This window comes from Anomalospiza imberbis, chromosome 3 (genome assembly GCF_031753505.1).
Source record: "Anomalospiza imberbis isolate Cuckoo-Finch-1a 21T00152 chromosome 3, ASM3175350v1, whole genome shotgun sequence".
Lineage (NCBI taxonomy): Eukaryota > Metazoa > Chordata > Aves > Passeriformes > Viduidae > Anomalospiza > Anomalospiza imberbis.
The window spans coordinates 112,304,844-112,323,905 of record NC_089683.1 but is presented as its reverse complement, the minus strand read 5'-3'; the positions used below and the strand labels follow the sequence as shown (position 1 = coordinate 112,323,905).

General features: G+C 43.0%; 1 protein-coding gene across 3 annotated transcripts in view; it reads left to right on the top strand.

Annotated features, from left to right (window-relative positions):
• The first annotated feature begins 6,826 nt into the window (after positions 1–6,826).
• Positions 6,827–19,062, top strand: part of FBXO11 (F-box protein 11) — a 71,762-nt gene continuing 59,526 nt past the window's right edge. The window contains exon 1 of one of the 3 annotated variants that reach the window (XM_068186535.1): positions 6,827–7,285. In XM_068186535.1, coding sequence (XP_068042636.1) covers positions 7,168–7,285 — 118 coding nt within the window. In that variant the 5' untranslated portion in view covers positions 6,827–7,167. Of the gene's footprint in view, positions 7,286–12,774; positions 12,995–19,062 lie in introns of those variants that run through there. The other 2 variants (XM_068186534.1, XM_068186536.1) reach the window with 2 other exon arrangements.

Here is a 19,062-nt window from a genome sequence, read left to right as displayed (position 1 = left end):
ACTGCACAAACCATGCAGCACTGGAGAAAGTCACCTATAGGTACTGGCCTGTAAGACACTCCTTGCCAATTTATCTGTCACATGCCCTCAGCAGCAGAAGTCCAAAGCTCCTTGAAGGCAACAACAAACATCACCACCACGTGGCAACAGAGAGAAATTAACTGCTTGAAGTCATTACGTAGCTTAAAGTCCCTACTCGCTGCGTGCTCCCGAGGTGGTCACCTCTGAAGTACGTGCTGCCACCGGCCTGGACACACAGCTCAGCCACAGAGCAGAACGCGGGGCTTCAGCAGCAGCACAGCCATGGCTGAGAGCACTCCAATAAAACAGATCTGATTAGGAATGACTTTCACCCACAGGCCCAGGGAAGTACTAAAAGCGTGCTTCCAGGATCACAGTGAGCCAATCTGTCTGCAATCCTCCTCCGTGGAAGGGCCATCCTTTCCCACCGCTGTTCTGCACTACCATTGCCCATGTCTGAAAAACAGCCATGCCTTCAGCTGGACTCATTTGCAGTCATTTTACCTCCTTGACCTGCCTGACTGCTGCAGAAATGCTGGTTGACGGAACAGGGTACAGGGCAGGGGCAGCAAAAACATAAAGACTGTAAAGAGCAGGATTGCTTCCTAAGGGCAACAGCAATTTGGAGCCCAACTGCAAAACACTCTTCAGGGCATCCAAAAATGCTTTTTGATTAAATAGCTCTTGGTCATAAGAGTAATTAGACCTAACCCCCATTTATCAGATAGAGCACATCCAAGAGGTCCACCTGAGACAGGAAGATGGAGAAAAAGGACATAATTTCCTCTTTTCTACCTGCTCAAACTAGAGGAGCAAGATGGCAAGACATGCAATATGCTTGCAAGACATACAATATGCTACACACTTTTTTCCTGGGTGGGTCCAATATTTCTATACAGGGAACTCTTATGGTGGAAAAGGATACAGCTTTGGAGCAGGACATTTAAAATCACATCTGTCTACCAGGCAGCAAAGTGAAAAACTGTAATCTCTCTTTTTTTACCATGAAGAACTTGTTCCCACCAGTTAACAAAAACAGCTGCTGTTAGGGTTAAAACTGTCAGTACCAATAAAACCCACACCCACCTGCTCTCCAGATTTGAAGTGAAGGCAGTTGCATTCATGTGCTGATGGTGAGACGCTTTTATCTTCCTGCCTTCAGGACTGAAGGCAGCATCGCTGCTCACTGCTGACCCCTTTCTGTATGGAGATACCAAATCCCATTTAAGCACCCCACCTTTGGATGCTCTACAATGCTGCCAACTGTTTGACACATTGAAAATGAAGACTGGGATTCCTCATGTTTAGCTGTTCATAACAAAAGTGAAGCAAAGTGTCCACAACTACTCCCGCCTCTCTAGGCCTGTGATAGACCAGCTTCAGGGAACTTAAGTACTTTGTGAAAATGAGGAGCTCAGAATCCCACTGAGATATTTTTAGGGAAGAACCACCCCCTAAACCAGCAAAAAATTTCATAAAGAAGCCATTCTTCTCCTTTGCTAGGTCTAAATCTGGAGCCAGGCCCTCATATAGCTTCAACCTCCTGGTATTAAATGATTGATTTTTCCAGTTGGGAGTATTGGATGTACTTCTTGTAAACATTTCTCATTTGGGACCTGACTCAACTCATTATGTTGAAAGATCTCTTCAGGCTGCATCCTCTCCAAGGCAATATAAATAACACCCACACCAGCCTTACTTGGGGGGCAGAAAACCCCAGCTCTAAAGACAGAACTCATCATATGGACATAATGCTGATGCAATGTGCAAAACAAAAGTAGGCTCCAAGGAATAAAAACTTCCCATATGAAACCCATACTTGATCTCTGTACATGCATGTCTCAAAATGAACAGTGAGAAGCAAACCTTGAGTGAATGAGAACCACCAAGTCAAAATAATATCACCCATAAAAGTATGTGATTTATCTCCAATCTATTTTAGTTAATTAAAAAAAATAAAGCTTTGTATCAGTTCAGACTATCTGAAACACCTAAATTCAATACAATCCAGAGGATCAAGTTTGGGGATTTCATTAGGTACTGTCAGGAAAAATGGGCTGAAAATATAGTATGGATACTTGAAACAGCTCCATACTCCCACTCCCTCTCCCTCCCCTGAACATACTCCCAAAAAATCCAGAAGGCAGCTGTGTAGATATTTATCTAGCTATGAAATTTCTACCAAGACAGCTAATAATACTTTAAAACTCAAACACAATCCCTCCAGGACTTTTTTTAGAAGTTACTTTTATTAAAAAAAAAAAAAATTAATGAGGACTGGAGTACCACTCATGCTTCCAGAGAGCTTTTGTTAGGGCAGAATTAAAATTAACATGTTAGATAAACATGTTGCAACAGTCATGTGAGCTTATAGGAAACAAGACACATTCCCCACCCTGAGGTCTTTATTTTTAGTGCAGAAACCAGGTTGGTATAGCAACAGAAAACATCCCAGCCACAGACATTCACCCAGAAGGCAACCCAGGAAGGTCAGCTAACATCAAGCTGGATTTCAGGAGACATGGATTCCAGGTAAAACGAGGAGAGATTTAAGAGTCTTTTTCTGCAAGAGTGGGAAGATCCTAGCTGCATGAGATGGGTTGTAAAACACAATTAAGAGGAACTGAGGGTCAGAGACATTGCAACAAAATGACATTGGAATTTTTGAGCTGCACAGCAAGCATGTTCAACCAGTTCCAGGTATCATTAGCTATTTCTGAAAGGCCCATATCTTCCAATCTCAGGAGAAACAACCCTCTAAGTTTGAAGAGCTACAAGTCAGAAATTCACACTGGGTCAGTCCCAAATCTTCAATGCAGTATTTTTAGTCTAGGGACATATTAGTAGCATATGAGATGGTTAGAAATAATAGGCAAAATTCTTATACTACTGAAAGCAGTAATATGACACCGTGGAGAAAGCCTTAGGTAAGGACTCCTATACCCTGGGTTCTGTTCATAGCCCTGTTAATAACCTGGAAATGCTCTTGGACCAGTCATCTCAGCCCTTCCTGCTTCACTTTCATCCATACAGAGAGGGAGAGACATGTGGTTCCTTTGCAAAACCACTTGGATCGATTAATAAATACAATAAAAAAATTACTCCTTGTATTTCTTGTTCAAATCCAGAAGCTGTAGGTAAAGACTCTGTATAATTAACTATAACCACGTTCTCAAAATATTTCTTGTTTTCTCACAAGTATTAGGAAGCAAAAGCTAGAGAGAATACTGTGCACTTGACACTTCATTAAAAGCCAGCAATTCAGTGGGGGGGGGTTATTTTTTTTTTTCAATTTTCAAAATTATTGTTTCTGAATAATTTTGAAGTAGAGCTTTAGGCCATCATATACAAGGCTGTCCTTACTTATGTTTTGTGAACCCCTTAGAAGTAATTCACAGATCATAGGTTCATTGACATCTGTTACCCTGGACTTATTTTGATCAACTGTTAAAGCAATACCCACATCTTCAGGGTAAGGATGGATCATGACAACTTAAATGAATCTGTCCCACACTCAAAGCATTTCTAATAGGCTCTGAAGCAAGGCTTTTCAGGTTGCTAGTAGATATATATATTAAATAGAATAAAATAGTGGTGATTCTTGCAGATCACCCTGGCCTCAATCAGCCTTGTTGATTTACCACTTTGCACTGCCCCTTAGTAATTTCCCAATCCTGCTTATTCTGTGACCCCACCACCTCTAATCTCACAGCAATACTCAGATCCTAGAAAAAGAAACACTGATTCACTACCTTGATATTTAAGTTGTTTTAACTGTCTTCACTTTAGACAAAGTCAGCTGACACAACATTACTCTTCTGTCTCTGCACATCACCCTCAGAAACAGGAATCCCCTTCATGAGAACTTGCACTACATCTATGAAGCTACCTCATCTCTAACCATTCTGTGTTAACACATAATTAACAAGTTACTGTTATCATTAAGCACTCTGTGGCATCTCTTCCTCCATGCAGGAAGGAAGGTGATCTCTTCAAAGCAGCAGCCAACTCTTCAAGAAACAGAGAACCAGTTATCATTAACTTTTAAATACACACTCATTTGAAGTTCAGTGCTGCTTAGAAGATGGTCTGAATGTGATGAGCTAGCACTTGACAACTCTGTCCAAACTGCTTGTGCTATAAATGCTCCAAGCAAGCTTTTCACCCAGGTCTTACACCTTCTTCTGTTCATAATGTGAGGCTCTTCAAGGGTCACCAAAAGGTGATTTGTGGCCAACATAACCAGCCCAGCAAGCATTTCTATTGCCGACAATTATGCAAAAAGATCACTGTACAGTTTAGCTCCACTTTCCAGTCCCATTCTTCCCAATTTAAATAAAGAAGAAGCTGTCTTGACAAAGGCAAAATTATCTTGCCAGTATAAATCACACCCACATTCAGGAATGGCTTATTAGCACATCACACAGGATGGCTTAAAGCACCTCCACAGTGGTCAACACAATGAAGCCCAAATTATTAATTTGGGCTTTCAGTGCCATTTCTATCACAGAATGGTGTTTTCCTTCTCAGAGGCTTTACAGCAGCAAGGGAGACACAGGATGGCTGAGTAGAACATTTTAAAGACTGACAAACAAACCTGAAATTATGACCAAGTCCCAAACAGGATACATTTAACAGCTATGAGAAGAGATACAGAATTTTAGCCAATAATGTTCTGATGAGTTTTCAGGCTTTCTACTGTTTGGCCTTCTGAAGTACAGCCAAGAATGTCAGACAAGAGCACTGCAAGTATTTCTTTACTCCATGCCTTATAAGCAAACACTGAATACTTACAGGAATCACTTTTTCTGCACCAGTAATTTATTGAATCAAGTCTGTATAATTCAGCATGAGGTTCTCATTGTATCAACTCAGAGCATTTATCCCAAACTTCTATAGATTGCCCTTAATCTATTTTGGTTGTCACTGAAGGTACACCTTGGACCTTAAGGAGCTAATTACAGAAAGTGTTTTTGTAGGCCAAGAGACCATTCAGTTTCAAACCAGTGCAAGACTTCTTAAGGAAACTTACAGTTTGCTTCAATTAAATAAAGTTTTATTCTAGTATCAGAACTTTTAGATTCTTGAAGGCTCTATGTGAAAATCAGCTTGTCATCCATCCTTGAACAAGCTTTCAAAGACTTAGAGCACTAAAAACTTGGAGTATACATACATTGAGCAATTTCAGGTAATCTTGTGACACCAAGAATTCATTTGCTTGGTGAAGAGAGCACAACTAGAACAGCTGAAGAGAAATGGATTTAAATAGTTGAAATACTCCAGTTTAAAGATTAGAAGTTTCCAGGTGAGGGAGGAAAAAGCCCTTAACCATGACACAGTAAGTTCACCACAATACTTGGGTAGGGTTATTCCTCCCGTTCGAGAGTTAAAGCAGAGTTTCACAATGCTACTACCAAAAATAAAAATACTTAAATGATATTTACATGTAATTATGTAGCTCTACCGAATGTTCAGTACAGTAGCCTAGTAATCATTATGACAGAAAATGCCCCCAAAAAGACTGATGTTTATATTATTTTCCTACAAAGTTCTTCTCACAGGAGCTTAACTTCACTATCTCTTCCCCTAATATCAGGGAAGTTGGCAAGGATCATTCTTCTCAGACATGGAAAAATATCCTCGACTGTTTCTCCAGTCATTCTTTAGGGCAACACAATGTTAAGTCTAAAAAGTGCTCCTTAACAACTACTGAGATTTCTCATACATTTACATTTGGTCTAATATGAACTGAGAATTAGAATTTCACTGTAATTTCCTTTCAAATCCAAGTATAAGTGTTTTTAAAGCTTTTTTTCTTTCTAAAAGCTGCTATTTCCTTTAGCTATATTATACCTTCATTAGTCAGCTTGAAGCAAGCTCCTACCTAATGTCTTTTTAATTACCATAATTTATTTACATTTTCTACCAGATAACACTCTTTTGCTTTTCAGGCATAGACAAGGGCCCTGGTTCCAGAAGCTCCCAGAGCTTAGTTTGAGTAGGACTCCACACAAACCCACCTTCACAACATTAGAAGCAGATTCCTGAGCAACCCCACAAAGAGATGATCTCTTCCTTACTGCTTAGGTTGTGCCATCCATTTTATTAAGTGACTCCTGAAAAGGAAAAAGACCACAGCTAGCGTCGTTTACTTCTTTTCCCTGCTCTGAGGCCATCAGCTGAGCACCAACACAACAAATAGAATAAAGGAGGAAAAGCCTCACGCACTTGTCTAAAGCCCAAACTAAAGAGCGTTATCGTGGTACTAGCAAAAGGCAGCACAAACACGAGTGGGCACACCAGCTGACAAAATATACACAAATCCAGAGGGGAAAAAACGGTTAACAACCCGTCAGGAAACCGAAACAAGCCGGCACCCACAGCACGGCTAATGCAGCCCAGGCAGGGTTACCAAGGCGCACGGCACCACAACAAGGCACCGACGCCAGACGCCCGCCCTCTCTCTCTCCTTCATCACACACGGCCCGAGCGGAGCCCGCCGGACCCCTCTGCTGCCGGCGGGCCCGGCGGCTTCCGGGCTGCCCCGGGCCCGGCTGCCGCGCCGGCTCCGCACGGGCGCCGCCGCCGCCACCACAGCCGGGCCCGAGCGCCGCCATTGCCGCCCCACACGCGCGGCCCCGGCCTTTTATAGGCACCGCGCCGCCCCACCCCGCGCCGCGCCGCCCGCCCGCCCCGCCCCACCCCGCGCACCCATAGTACGGCAGCGCGGATTGGCTGCGCCGGCGGCGGCCGTTTGTGTGGGGCGCGCCGATTGGCGGAACGCGGCCGCCCAACGGCCGCCCGCTCGCGAGCGCGTCCCTGGCGGTGTCAATGGCTCCTCCTGCCACGGAGCAGCGACGGGCCTGAGCCGGGCAGGACCGCGGGATCGCCGGGGGCCGGGACGGGGGGGCGCGGCGCTATCGTCCCCCACAGCAGCGCTGAGAGAGCCGGCGGCTCCTCTGCCTTCGAGCGAGCCGGCAGCGGCGGCGGGACCCGCGCCCGGAGATTTCCCCCCCGCCCTTCCCTGCTGCCCGCGCCTGCGAGGCGGCCGCCCCGGGGCTCCCTCCGAGCGCCCCCGTCCCCGCCGAGGCACCGGTTGCCGGAGGATTCCCCCCCTCCCCTCCCGCCGCCCACACGAGCCGGCAAATGAACTCGGTCCGAGCCGCCAACAGGAGACCCAGGCGAGTGTCCAGGCCGCGCCCGGTGCAGCAGCAGCAGCAGGAGAGGAACAACGCCGCCGCCGCCGCCGCCGCCGGGGATCGGGGTAAGCCGGGCTCGGGGCCCGCCCTGCGCGGGGACCGGCAGGAAAAGCCCAGGCTGCTTCACCCTTGGCTCCCGCTCAGGCCGCGCTTTGTTTGGCTCGGGCTCTGCCCCGGCTCGGGGGGAGGCGGGGGCTCGGCCCCTTCCCCGGCCGGGAAGGGGGGGAGCCGATCGCCCGCGGCCCCTCGGGACAGGACACCCCCCCCGAGCCCCCGCCCCGTCCCCGGGGACCGCGAGCGGGCGAGCCGCCCTCGCCCCCTGGGAACACCGGTGCCTCCCCGCGGGGAGCGGCGGGCCGGGCCCCCGCGGGCCGGGCCGCGGGGGGAGAGCGCCCGGGGGGCTGCGGGGCGGGGGGGAGGCCATGGTGTCGGGCCGCTTGCGGCGGCACCTTCCCCGAAATGGTGTCCGGGGGCGGCGGCCCCGGGTCTGGCCGAGGCTCCGCGGGGCCGGGCCCGCTGCGCCGCGCCTGCTGCGCAGTTCGGGCTCCGGCTCCAGCGCTGGCGGGGGGGCCGCGGCCCATCGGCCATTGATCCCCCCCGGCCACGCCGCCCCCGCGGCCCCGGAGCGGAGCGGGGGGCTCGGGCCGCCCGCGCCCCAGCCCTGCCCGGCCGGGGCCTAGCGTGAAAATGTTGACAATTCGGAGCTAGTGGGGGAAAGCACCATTGTGTGAGGGCATGAGGAAGCGGCGAGGTGGGATTCGCCCCTCATGGAGCCCGGAGCGGGGTGCGGGGGGGCTCGGCGGGGTGGCGGCCCCTCGGGCCTGTCGCTGTCGCCCCAGTGGTGGCTCTGGGGGTGCCAGTGTGCGTGTGCTCCGAATGTGCAGGGCTGGAGGTGGCTGGGCTTTTTTTTTTTTTTTTTTTTTTTTTTTTTTTTAAGGCGAGATGGGGGTGGGATTGTAGGAGACATTTTGCATGTCTTATCTGGTGGATTGGATTTTAATTTTTTATGCGTTACCTGTCACAACTCCGGCGTGATAAAGGAGACTGATCCGTGGTGCGGTCTTAGGTGTACAAATGCCTTTTTTAAATTAAAAAAAAAAAAAAAAAAGGCTTCATTGTCAGCTGAATGTCTTTTGTTTCAATATCTAGGATATCACGTTGAGAACAAGGTATTTTAACCACGGAGATGCGTCGCGATAAATATTTTAGTGCATTTTATGCAATCAGAACATTTTAAGTAAATGAAGTAAAGAAAATTTAATCTGAGGAAGTATTTTTAATTCTCCATTCCTCCCCCTCCCCTCCCTCCCCTTCCTTCCCCCGCCCCCCCTCGCACACATTGGTCAGAGCAAAGAATGTTACCCAGACCAGATTGCTGTGTATATAACCAGAGGATGTGATGTCTTATGCCCAATTATGGGTCTTGTGTAAACCTTCCAAAATCTTCGGTAATTATATGATTAAAATGACTTCTCTGGTATACTGACATTTAAAAGAAAAACAACAACACGGAAAATAAAGCAAAACAACAACAAAAAAAAGAACTTCTTCCTCTCAAAGACGTGCGCTGAGGGTTTTCATCATCGATGTTCCATATGGAGAATATAGGGATTTTTTCAACCCCATGGCTTACTTTGACTTTTAAACAGATGAAAATACAACTTATAAAATGCATCCAGAATGATGTGCTTATGGATTAAATGCAGTGATTATTCAGTTTTACGTTGGATTGCCACTATTCATATGTTACTAATTTGCTAAAGATACAGACAGAAACTTTCTCTATTAAAATGTGAGACCGCAGTGTGTTTGTATTACTCTGACATTTCTGGAACTCTGGACTCACCTAATTTTATTTTTTTTTCCACATTGTTCTGTGCTGTTGACCACTCAGTGGTGATGAAATTATAACAAAAATCAAATTCCATGGTTTGTGGAAATTACCGTTCCATGTGGATCACTGCTAGCTTTTTCCTTGCAGTTTTGAAGGTCAGTTGTGCTAGGTCTCACTTGACCAAAAATGTATCAACAGCACTAAGGTTTTTTTGTCATTAGTGTTCCATTTGCATTTGGGGTGTCTCTAGTGCAGCTTCTGTTCTATCTCAGGATTTGCAAGGTCTGATCCACTATATCTGGAAGGTAATTTCAGTTTTACCTGTGACTTTGATCACTTTGTGCAGGGCTATTGCAGTAAAGGCTGATGAATAATGCTACTAAATTAAAAGCCAATATGCTGGGGTTAGACTATACCATGCAAATCAGTGTTGATTTTTTCACCTTTATTCCCTAGCAATGTAGGTCATCCTAAAAATAGCTGTACAAAAGAATCAGTATAAGTTATTAGGAAAGGGTTTCTATTGAACTCAGATTTAAATTTGTTAAAACAAACCTCTTAATACTGTGAGTGCAGCTGTGACTGAACAGAAATTATTTTTTGTTAATTTCTTTCCTCTTTCATACAACAGCTCTGTACTTAAAGGCACAGATATCATGGGACAGAGTTGATAATACAGCTCACAGTTAATCTTTGGAACTTCTTGTTTCATATCATTAGATTGCTTAGTAAAACATGTACTAGGTCTTGAGCTTTATTTATTATTTAATGCTGCGTAAGTAGACAGTGTTTTACAACTGAGTAACAGCTGTTACATGTTCACTGCTGGGTGAAAATCAAGTTATGATGCCTATTGTTAATAAATAGATCACTGGGAAAAAATGCTTTTATAAAAATCCTTCCTCAAAGGTTCCTTGTAAGAATTTAAAAATCATACAAAGCTATGCTTTAAACTGAAGTGATTTTCATTTTATGTGTGTAGTAGGAACAAATCTAATGAATATGTAACCATGCTGTCTATGATACACATCGATGAACAATACCTATGTACCTGTGTTCTGATTAGTGGGGAAGGGAGATCATAAATGATTGCAGATAAAAACATTTTCTCCCCCAGACTCACTGTGTTGTACAGCCAAGATAAGATGTCATCAGGATACACTTCCCAAGATGTTTTGCCTTATGCTCTGCTGTTCACACCTCCCTCCATCTAAGTTAGCCACTCTGGGTACACTGTGCCACTTCTGTTCTACCTTCCCTCCTGATCTCTCCCCGGTCACCAGTGGGGTTACCAGTGGTTTATTCAGTGGTTTTGCAATTCTGCATGAATGATATAGAATAGATGTGTCCTTTTATTTTCTTTAGGACAAAGGTCTGCCCAAAAGAAGATTTGGACTTGGCAATGTTTGTGATTACATATTCCCATGTTTGCTTATAGTGCTGGTTTTTTCTTCCTTGAGTGTATAGGTTTGGCTAGTTTTGCTAGGAAGGTTATACACTTACTTTAAAAGACCAAAGATCTTGTCCACAATGCAGTTGAAATTGTCAACCTCAGAGCTGTCATATGAATATTTTTTTCTTATTTCTGTTCTTCTCAAAATAATAACTCATTAGTGCATATGTGCCTCTGTAAAACCAGCACATCCCTAGCTGTGGTACTAATGAGGTTCTGAGCTGCATGTCCAGAATTAAGTGCTCTTAGGGTCGGCTCCTGTGTGCTGATAAGTAGCCAGCTGCATCTGCCACGGGGCTGTGTGCCGCTGGGCCGTGGTGGTGGTGTCCATGTGACAAGGCAGGGAGCTGCCTGCGAGCTGCCTGCGCCAAACGCTGCCTTTTTTTTTTTTTCCCAGGTTGATTTTTGGCACGAGTGCTGCTACAAGGGAAGGGATAGCACTGAACGCCTGTGGGTGTGGTGGGACTGTGGCAGCTCCATTTTAGATTGGGTTAAGCTGGGTCAATAATTTTGGAGCTGAGCAAATAATTTTGCTAATTTTGAGCAAAATTTAATACATGCGTGCTGTAAACCTACCTTGCAAGTTTGCTTCCACTCCTCGCCCCAATCTATTTTCCAGCAAAAACAAGATACATACACCCATATAGTCTGTGTGTCACTCTGCAACTTCTGAACTTGTTGGCTCGTTTAAACCAAAGTTGACAAAGGGGTGTGAAGTTAAGTTTTGTGTCTGGGAACAGGATGAAGACAATGAGGGAAAGACATTTATAACTCACCCTTTCTACCCATGCCAAGAAGTAGCAACCAGCTGGCCTGTCAGCACACAAGGTAATTGAATTAGTCATTTGTCTGTACAGGGGACACGAGGGCTTGACGGACTGGGAAAAAGAGTGGGTTAGGCAGTGTAAAACAAACATGTAGAAACTAAACTCCAGTAGAGTTCTTGCTCACAACATTTGAATTTTGTAATGTTGAGATAAATATCTTAGGAAAGGTAAGGAGTCTTTATTTGGCTCTGTTTCAAGTGTATGTGTGTAAGCACGTGCATGATTATATATTATTTTTTTTAGTATGTGCACCAAAAGGCTAATTTGGTGAGTGCAGGGCAGGAACAGTAACTGAATTAAATTAGTCTTATTCTGAAACAAATGCACAGACTTGCATCAAAGCACCTAAATGGGTTTCAGTTTTTGTAGGGTCATCTCTTAGGGCAAGAAGTCAAGTTGGGCATCAGTTGCTCCACGTGGAAAGAAATCTAGTTAAGGCTTTTCTCTTATTTTTTAAAAGTGAGTCATGGGCTGGGAAAAGATATATTCACATATGAGAATATAATTCTTGGTTTTGAGTGAAAAGTTTCCAAAGTCTACCTTACAGATAAAAGTTTAGACTCTATAAACTTGGTTCTTCAAGAACAATTTCTGTTTCCCAAAGCCTCATTCTGCATTGGGAGTACAAAGGAGTATCTGTGTACCTTTTTTGTCCTTCATATGTGCCTAAACCTATGCTAAAGCTTTCTATTTCATTTGGAGAGATCAAAATCAAGTGTGTTTGTTCTTGGCATACACAGTAGTGTTCATTGCCTATAGTCTTGGTATACTTTAGTCAATCATAAGACTATGAACATCAGTTATAGTTTCCCAGAAACATCAAAACTTTTTTTACTTTCTGTGTTACAAAACTTGGAGCCCAGTGGTTTAAGAGATAATGAAGCCTCTTCCATAGGTCTATTTTATATCTTTGGGCTTTGGGGAAGGTTATGCTCTGTGCCCTTGCTCTGGTGCTTCCTGGGACAATCACAGCTGCAGAGTAGACCAAAGCTGTGCAGTGTATGTCAGGCTTTTACTGCAGGTGTGCAGGCATGAAGCATCTCATTTGTTGAGCATAAATAAACATTCTGTGCACTGGATATGAGGCTTTGATGTGTATGCATAGAATTGGAGCAGTAGGAATGCTCTGTCAGGCCAGCAGCTGCCTGGGAAGGTCAGGCTGGCAGCCTGCTTTCATGGGCAGCTCCCTCAGCAGCGTGGTGAGCCCGGTGTGCCTCGCGAGTGCTGAATGTGCAGCGCCTGTGCAGAGCCACTGCTGTGTCGTGTGTTTGCTCAGCACACTGAGCTCACACACAGAGGTGGCATCCCAGGGGCTGCCACTGCAGCCAGGACAACTCCTTTGGCCCTCTCTCCTCTGGGTCACTGGGGTGTTTGGAAGGAGGATGCTCCAGGTGCATTGTTACCGTGCATCACCTGTGGCAACACTTAAACTTCCTCTTGCAGGCTATGCCTGTAAACTGTTTGGTCTGTTAGGAAGAGGAGGTAGTGTGCTTCTGTAAGGTTTCTAAGTTGCATTGATTAGTGATTAAATGTATTTAGTCTTACACGTTACAACAAATGCAATAGGAAAATTAATCCAGAGCTGCACAACATATGGATAAAAAAAAAAAAAAAAGCAGAGGTGAACTGACTGAACTAACAGGAATTGAGAAAATGGAAGGTTTGTTCAGTTGAATTTGTCATTACCTAATCTTTTCATGGTTTCAGATTATTAGGTATTTTTTTTTTTCTTACTTGTGCAATGCTTCTGCATTCAGACCTTGAATTGGCAAGGAAGCAAAACTTGGTGATTCTTGCTCATGGTACTAAGCTGTAGTATCTGAATATAATCTAGGCTTTTAGTCTGAGTCCTTCATTTCTTGTGAAACGGGGGCCAAGGACGGGGGAGGGAAAGCAAATTAAAACATGCAATGAAATTACAGAGCATCAAAAGTCGACTTTTGTAGTATATTATTGCTTTTAAATTTTTCAGAAGAGTAAGTTCTAGATGTAGGTTCCTGAGTAAAGAAGATGCTCTAGCGGCATCTTCTATTATGTGCCTTGTACTTCCTACTAGAAAGTTTAATGAACTTTTCTTGAGGTGATTTAAATCTATGAATCTGGAATCCATTGTAAAAGATAGCTTGAATAGTAGTTATTGTGGTTCCTCTCAATAACAGTTTTCCTGATTATACTGCTGCCTGTTGTTAAAATTATTATTCATTTGTGGGTAGAAGCTAGGATAAACAGGCAATGAACACTTATAAAACGCGGAGTTCTTTCAGTAGGCATTTGGGGACTATTTTTTGTCCTCTCCTCTGAGGTACTTCCTTTACTTGCATTTTTCCAAGAGAGCTAAGTAATTGTAGAGCCTTAGAGGTTTGTTAGAGAACGAGGTTGTCCTGGTTCTCCTGCTTCTAACTTCATGCTCAGCCTTTGCCTTGCTTTAATACTCTTAGTTCCCTGAACCATATCACCACAGAAACCAAGCTGCCAAAACACTGAGTAGTTACCTGCTGGTTTAGCTGTTGGAGCTGTAACTGCAGGGTAGGGCGAGTGCGTGAGAGAATTGGCCATCAGTGAGACTGGCCCTTGCCCTCGCAGGTCGCCCTCAGATCAGCTTGGCAGTCGTGTGGGATTGGAGCTTTCCCCAGTGCCTGGTGCCAGTCCTGTGTATTTGAGAGGAGCTGTTGCAATGCTGCTGGGGCTCTGTGCTCTGCTCCGTGCTGTGGGACATACAATGAAATCTACTGTTCGTTGTAACAGAAACCTGCACTTTCCATTCCGTTGCCAGGTTTGTCAGGTTCCTCTGATGTCTTGTATGTGAGAGTTCAGGCACTGCTTTGTTCTGGGAGCTCAAACTGCTGCATAGTTGAGCTCTGCCTGGAAACCTTGTCACTCAGGCTCCTAGGTTTGTTTCTGTTGATCAGCTCTACCTTGATTCTATGTAGGTTATTCCACAGAAGTCTGTATAGATACGCTTCCCATACATACCGGATATCGCTGGTATTGCAGTATCAAAATAATAGTAGTGTTTATCTTCTTGCCCAACCAGTTCTGTGTTCCAAAAAACTGATTCAGCTGTACCATGTGAGTGCCAGTCTAGTGCTGGTAGAGCCTATAGAGCTTTTCCTCACTTTTTCTGAGCTGACTTGACTGCATTGAGTTTGGTAGGTACACACAGCATAGAGAGGTGAGCACTCCTGAGAGTTGAGAGAGATTGGGAAATAAAAGCTTGGGTTTTGTCCTACTTTGAATTGCCACTACATGGCAATAAGGCCAAATCAACAACTGTACTTGGAGTTCCTATACTTATTTTAAATAACCACTGTCCACACCAGCAGAAGAGCTGAATTTGCAGTCTCATGGTCATCGTGCTGTGTGTTTGCTTTTATACTGGTTAGCATTAATAGGTCATGTTACAGTAACTATTTCCTTTTGGTAATCCCAGTTTGTAGTATTTGGAAACAGCCTGTTTACCTTAAGGGCTCTCATTTGTGGGTTCTCTTCTGTTGCGTGTTTTCAGCTTACACATCCAGAAGTAAAGGTTCCAGGGTTTAGTGTCTTGCTGTCTGAATAGGGGTGAGTTGTAGCTCTGCAGCAGGTCTAAATTTCAAGCTATCTTTGTCTTTGGACAGGTTATTGTAGGATGACAGGTTACCATATGTCAGCTGATCTGTGGTGTCTGATTCACAGTAATTGTTCGTGTGTATGCTCTTAGCCTGTGGCAAATGGAAGGTAATTTGAGTTAGCTTGACCCTCTTTCATTATGCTCTTGCAAGGCACTCCCTTCTCCATGTGGATTGTTAGACCTACTGAAGAGCCTTGGCTAAAACAATAATGCAGTTTCTGTCTCTCAGCTAGTTTGGCTGTATCTGTACAACAGCAGGATGAGGACTTCACCAACTTCCTGTATCGTTGCGGTTTTGAGACCATACCTTGCTGAAGAAATAAATCCTACAAAGATGCTATCCTGAAAACCGGTCAGATGTTACAATTGCCAGGTGTGGTTTTCTTCAGCAGAACATACAAAGCTTTATTAGTGCATTTATAAACACATAAACAAGTTGTTTATTTCATAGTATCTTGGTATACTTCTTTCTTCTTTTGGAAGAAGTACGTTTTACTGTGATTTCTCTCAGATGATGCTTGGTAATTGAAATAATTCAAATACCGCAGTAACAATTTTTTGATGTTCTCATTCAAAGCCTATTGAAATCCTGGCTAACTGAAAAATTCCCATTTGCTACAAATGGCACTTGAATTTGATCTGAAATGACATGAAAGGTAAAACAATTGATTTTCTTTTTAGTGCCTAGTTCTTATTTGAAATTCGATTTTGCAACAGCAAATCCAGTTCAGTCTGGTTCATCAATAATTGTTAAAAACCTAAAATACTACTTAAATGCTTATGGGAAAACATTTTTTCAGTAATGTGATACAGCCATCCTGTCTTGCTGCCTTACTGAATTCTTAAGGCTCACAAAGAGAAATTCAGAACTGTCTCTTGAATCTATTCCATTTCCTCTTCCAACACAGATTAATGTCCTTATTTAATTACTGCATTACTGATCCTGTGTGTATATAAACTATCCTTCCTATTTTTTTTCTTATATGGTCAATAAGTGTTTTTTCTAGGAGATAATTGGGTAAAATTTACAGTTCCCAAGCTTCTTGTACTTGGAAAAGTCATAGGAAATGTGTAAATTTCTTCTTTAATTGGAATTTGAGACATAGGTCTTGGTGCAGACTTATTGTAGTCCTGTGAGAAATAAATAGTTGGGGAGTTTATCAACATACCTTTAAAAAGTTACGTTTGTCAACCTACCTTTAGAAAGAACATTATGCTGCAGAAGCATGGGAAAACTTCAGATTTTAATAATTGTTTCTAAGAGCTGAGGACAAAATTGAATGCTTTTTTGTCTAAATAAGCCTTTCCTGACAATTGGGAAAGCAGGAGACCAGAAAGGTGACCCAAATGCTGTTGGGTCATCAATGTAAATTGTGTGTAGTGGCTGCTCAAATTAGTGTTTACTATTTCCTTCAGTTGTTGCTGTCTTGACAGAAGAACTACAGCTCTTAGATGGTTGTTACATTAATCATTGTCAATATGTGATGCCTCACCTTTCTCTGAAGGTGGTAGGATTTGTGACCATGTTCTTGGACATTCATCCACAGTCTTTGAAGAGCAGCTATTCAAAATAAACCAGAGTTTACTCTGAAGTTTTGTGCGCTCTGTTTGGACCTGTGTTGGCTGCAGCTGTCCAAGATGAGACTGTGGGTAGGGACAAGAGATAGCTGAGCTCCATCTGTTATGACCTTGGAAGAGTGAAGGTCCAGGGCAATTGCCATGTATGAAAGTGTGTGGTGGTTTTTCCATCACAAAAGAATCACTTTTCATGGAAAAAATCACACACTGTTTTGGGTTGGAAGAGACCTTAAAAATAATCTGATTTCACCCCTCTTGTATTGAGATCCATTTGGAGCTTCCTCTAGTTCCATTTTTAAGTCTCTGCAAAGCTCTACAATAATTGAGCCTCTAAGGTACATGACTTGGATTGCTGTTGAGAGAACCTCCTTCAACACAAGTTGTTCGGCCAGCTAAGCATCAGTGGGAGGAGAGAGGATTAGTGCTTTGGGCTACTGTTGCTGTCAGGATGACTAGAAGAATGGGTGTGATTGTGATAAAGGGTGATACCTGAGCAACTTCAAGTGGCCTTTGATAACAAGTTTAGAAGCTTTCATATCTTGCCAAATATCTTCTCATTGATCAGCGGTTTGTGATTAATAATCTGCTGATACACTTGACAGTATCAGTATGGTTGTTAGTCATTGTCAAATTTTAGCTGAATTTGAAAGGTTTAAGTAACTGAAAAAGGCATATCCCAGTGGGTTCAGTGGGTGTCTGTCTAGTGAAGCTCTGTTCTGAAGATCAGTTCATCACAGTACTTGTCAATATGATGTTGGATCTCCCATTTTGTCTAAATAATGCTTGAACGTCTGAGCTTGTTAACTTTAAAAGTCTAAACAGGAAATAATGTTTACTAACAGCCCCATCTCCTCCAAAACTGTTTTTTAAATGCCAGAAGAGAAGAGGAGGTGAAATTACTCTGATTTTTCAGTTACAGACAACCTAACTTTAATACATAAGTTTAAAGGAAAATGTATTGGTCATACTAACGTTGAAATCTGTACCTTTGTAAAAATGTGGGGAAAAGAGAAAGAGCAGAAAATTTGTTTCAAACAATTTTTTATTTTAAAATTTCAGTCTCAATAGTATGTGGTGTTCCAGTTCAAGACCAATTTTCATTAATTCATTTCAAAAATTCATTAATTTTTCAGCCAGTATTTTTCTGGATAACTTTTTTTAGAAACTGAAGCTTGGAGTTTTCTCTCTGCTGTGGGTTGCTCATATACTGATTAATACAATGGAAGTTAATAGTAGGTAGTGTGTGGAAAAAGCATGATTTTTAACGCCTCTCTTTCCTTATACCTGCCAAACAATACCTGTTATCCATTGGTGCTGAGAGTGTTTTGCCATGTTCTTGGGTAAATCCCAGCAGACTGAGTGCACAGTTTTTCATTAATTTCACTTGACTCAATGACCAGTATCACAAAGACTGCAACAAGCTGCCAGTATATTTTTGTGTGTGTGTGTGTGTAAGATCTGAAATGTTGCACAATTGTGTGGAATCAAGAATGTTACCTGAATCGTGTTGAGTTGGGCACAGTGATTTTTCAGACTAAATACGCTTTAGGTGTTACTGCAGTGTTTTTTCCCTATCAGTAACGTTTGCCCTGAGCATTCCTCTGGGCTATCACTGTTAGCAAACAGGTAGTCTGCTGAAGTGGTTCTGTAATGGCTGTGAAAGGCAGAAATTTTCAACTCTTTATGTCACTTGCATGGTAGAAATAATTACCACTTTCATAATGAGCAAGTTTTAAATAGTAAAACAGACAATTTCTTTTTCTTACTATCTTTGTGATGTTTTGCTGCAGATGTAGTCAGTAAAATTATCTATATACTGAGTATTTAGCATTAACTAAAATTTATTTCTTGTAACATGCGTAGGGTCCTGTTGGCAGAAAGATTATGTTTTGCAATATTATAAATGCTGTGTGCATTATGGTGGCTGGGGTAACTGCTTGAGCCTGGTTAAGATTTCCTTGAGATTTCTGGGACATATTTTGTCTTTTCCCCAAATTCAAAAGTACTACAGAAATGGCCAAATACATTACAGAAAATGAATTTTAATTCGTCTAGCTTTTGAAATCTGTATATGGTTTGAGAAAGGGCAAAGGAATCAGAAGAGCAGCATTTAAGAATGTGGTATCCTGCTTGTGTTGATTTTTTTCTCAGTTAAAAAAAAATAACCTGCTTTTTAAAATTAAAACAGATAAGTGATATATTTCCTCCCAAGCCTTGCCTCTTCCTCCCCCCGTCAGGTATTTTTCACTAGAGACAATTCTTAAGTATCCCATTCTGCAAACCTAGCTGGCAAAAATCTCCCCATCTAGATAAAATTTCACTTAGAGACAATCACTGTAGTAGAATTAATGACCTTAAGAGTTTAATTGAAATAAATTTCTTTTAAGAGTAGATTTGTATACATGTGTGCATATTTAATTTTTAAAGTGAGAGGACCAATTCAGTGGTTCTTTGTTTCCTCTTTTAGTATTTCTAGTAACAGCACTGCAGTGGGTGGAGTAAGACTAATGAGCAGTTTCTAGTCCAGAAGGTTCCTGACT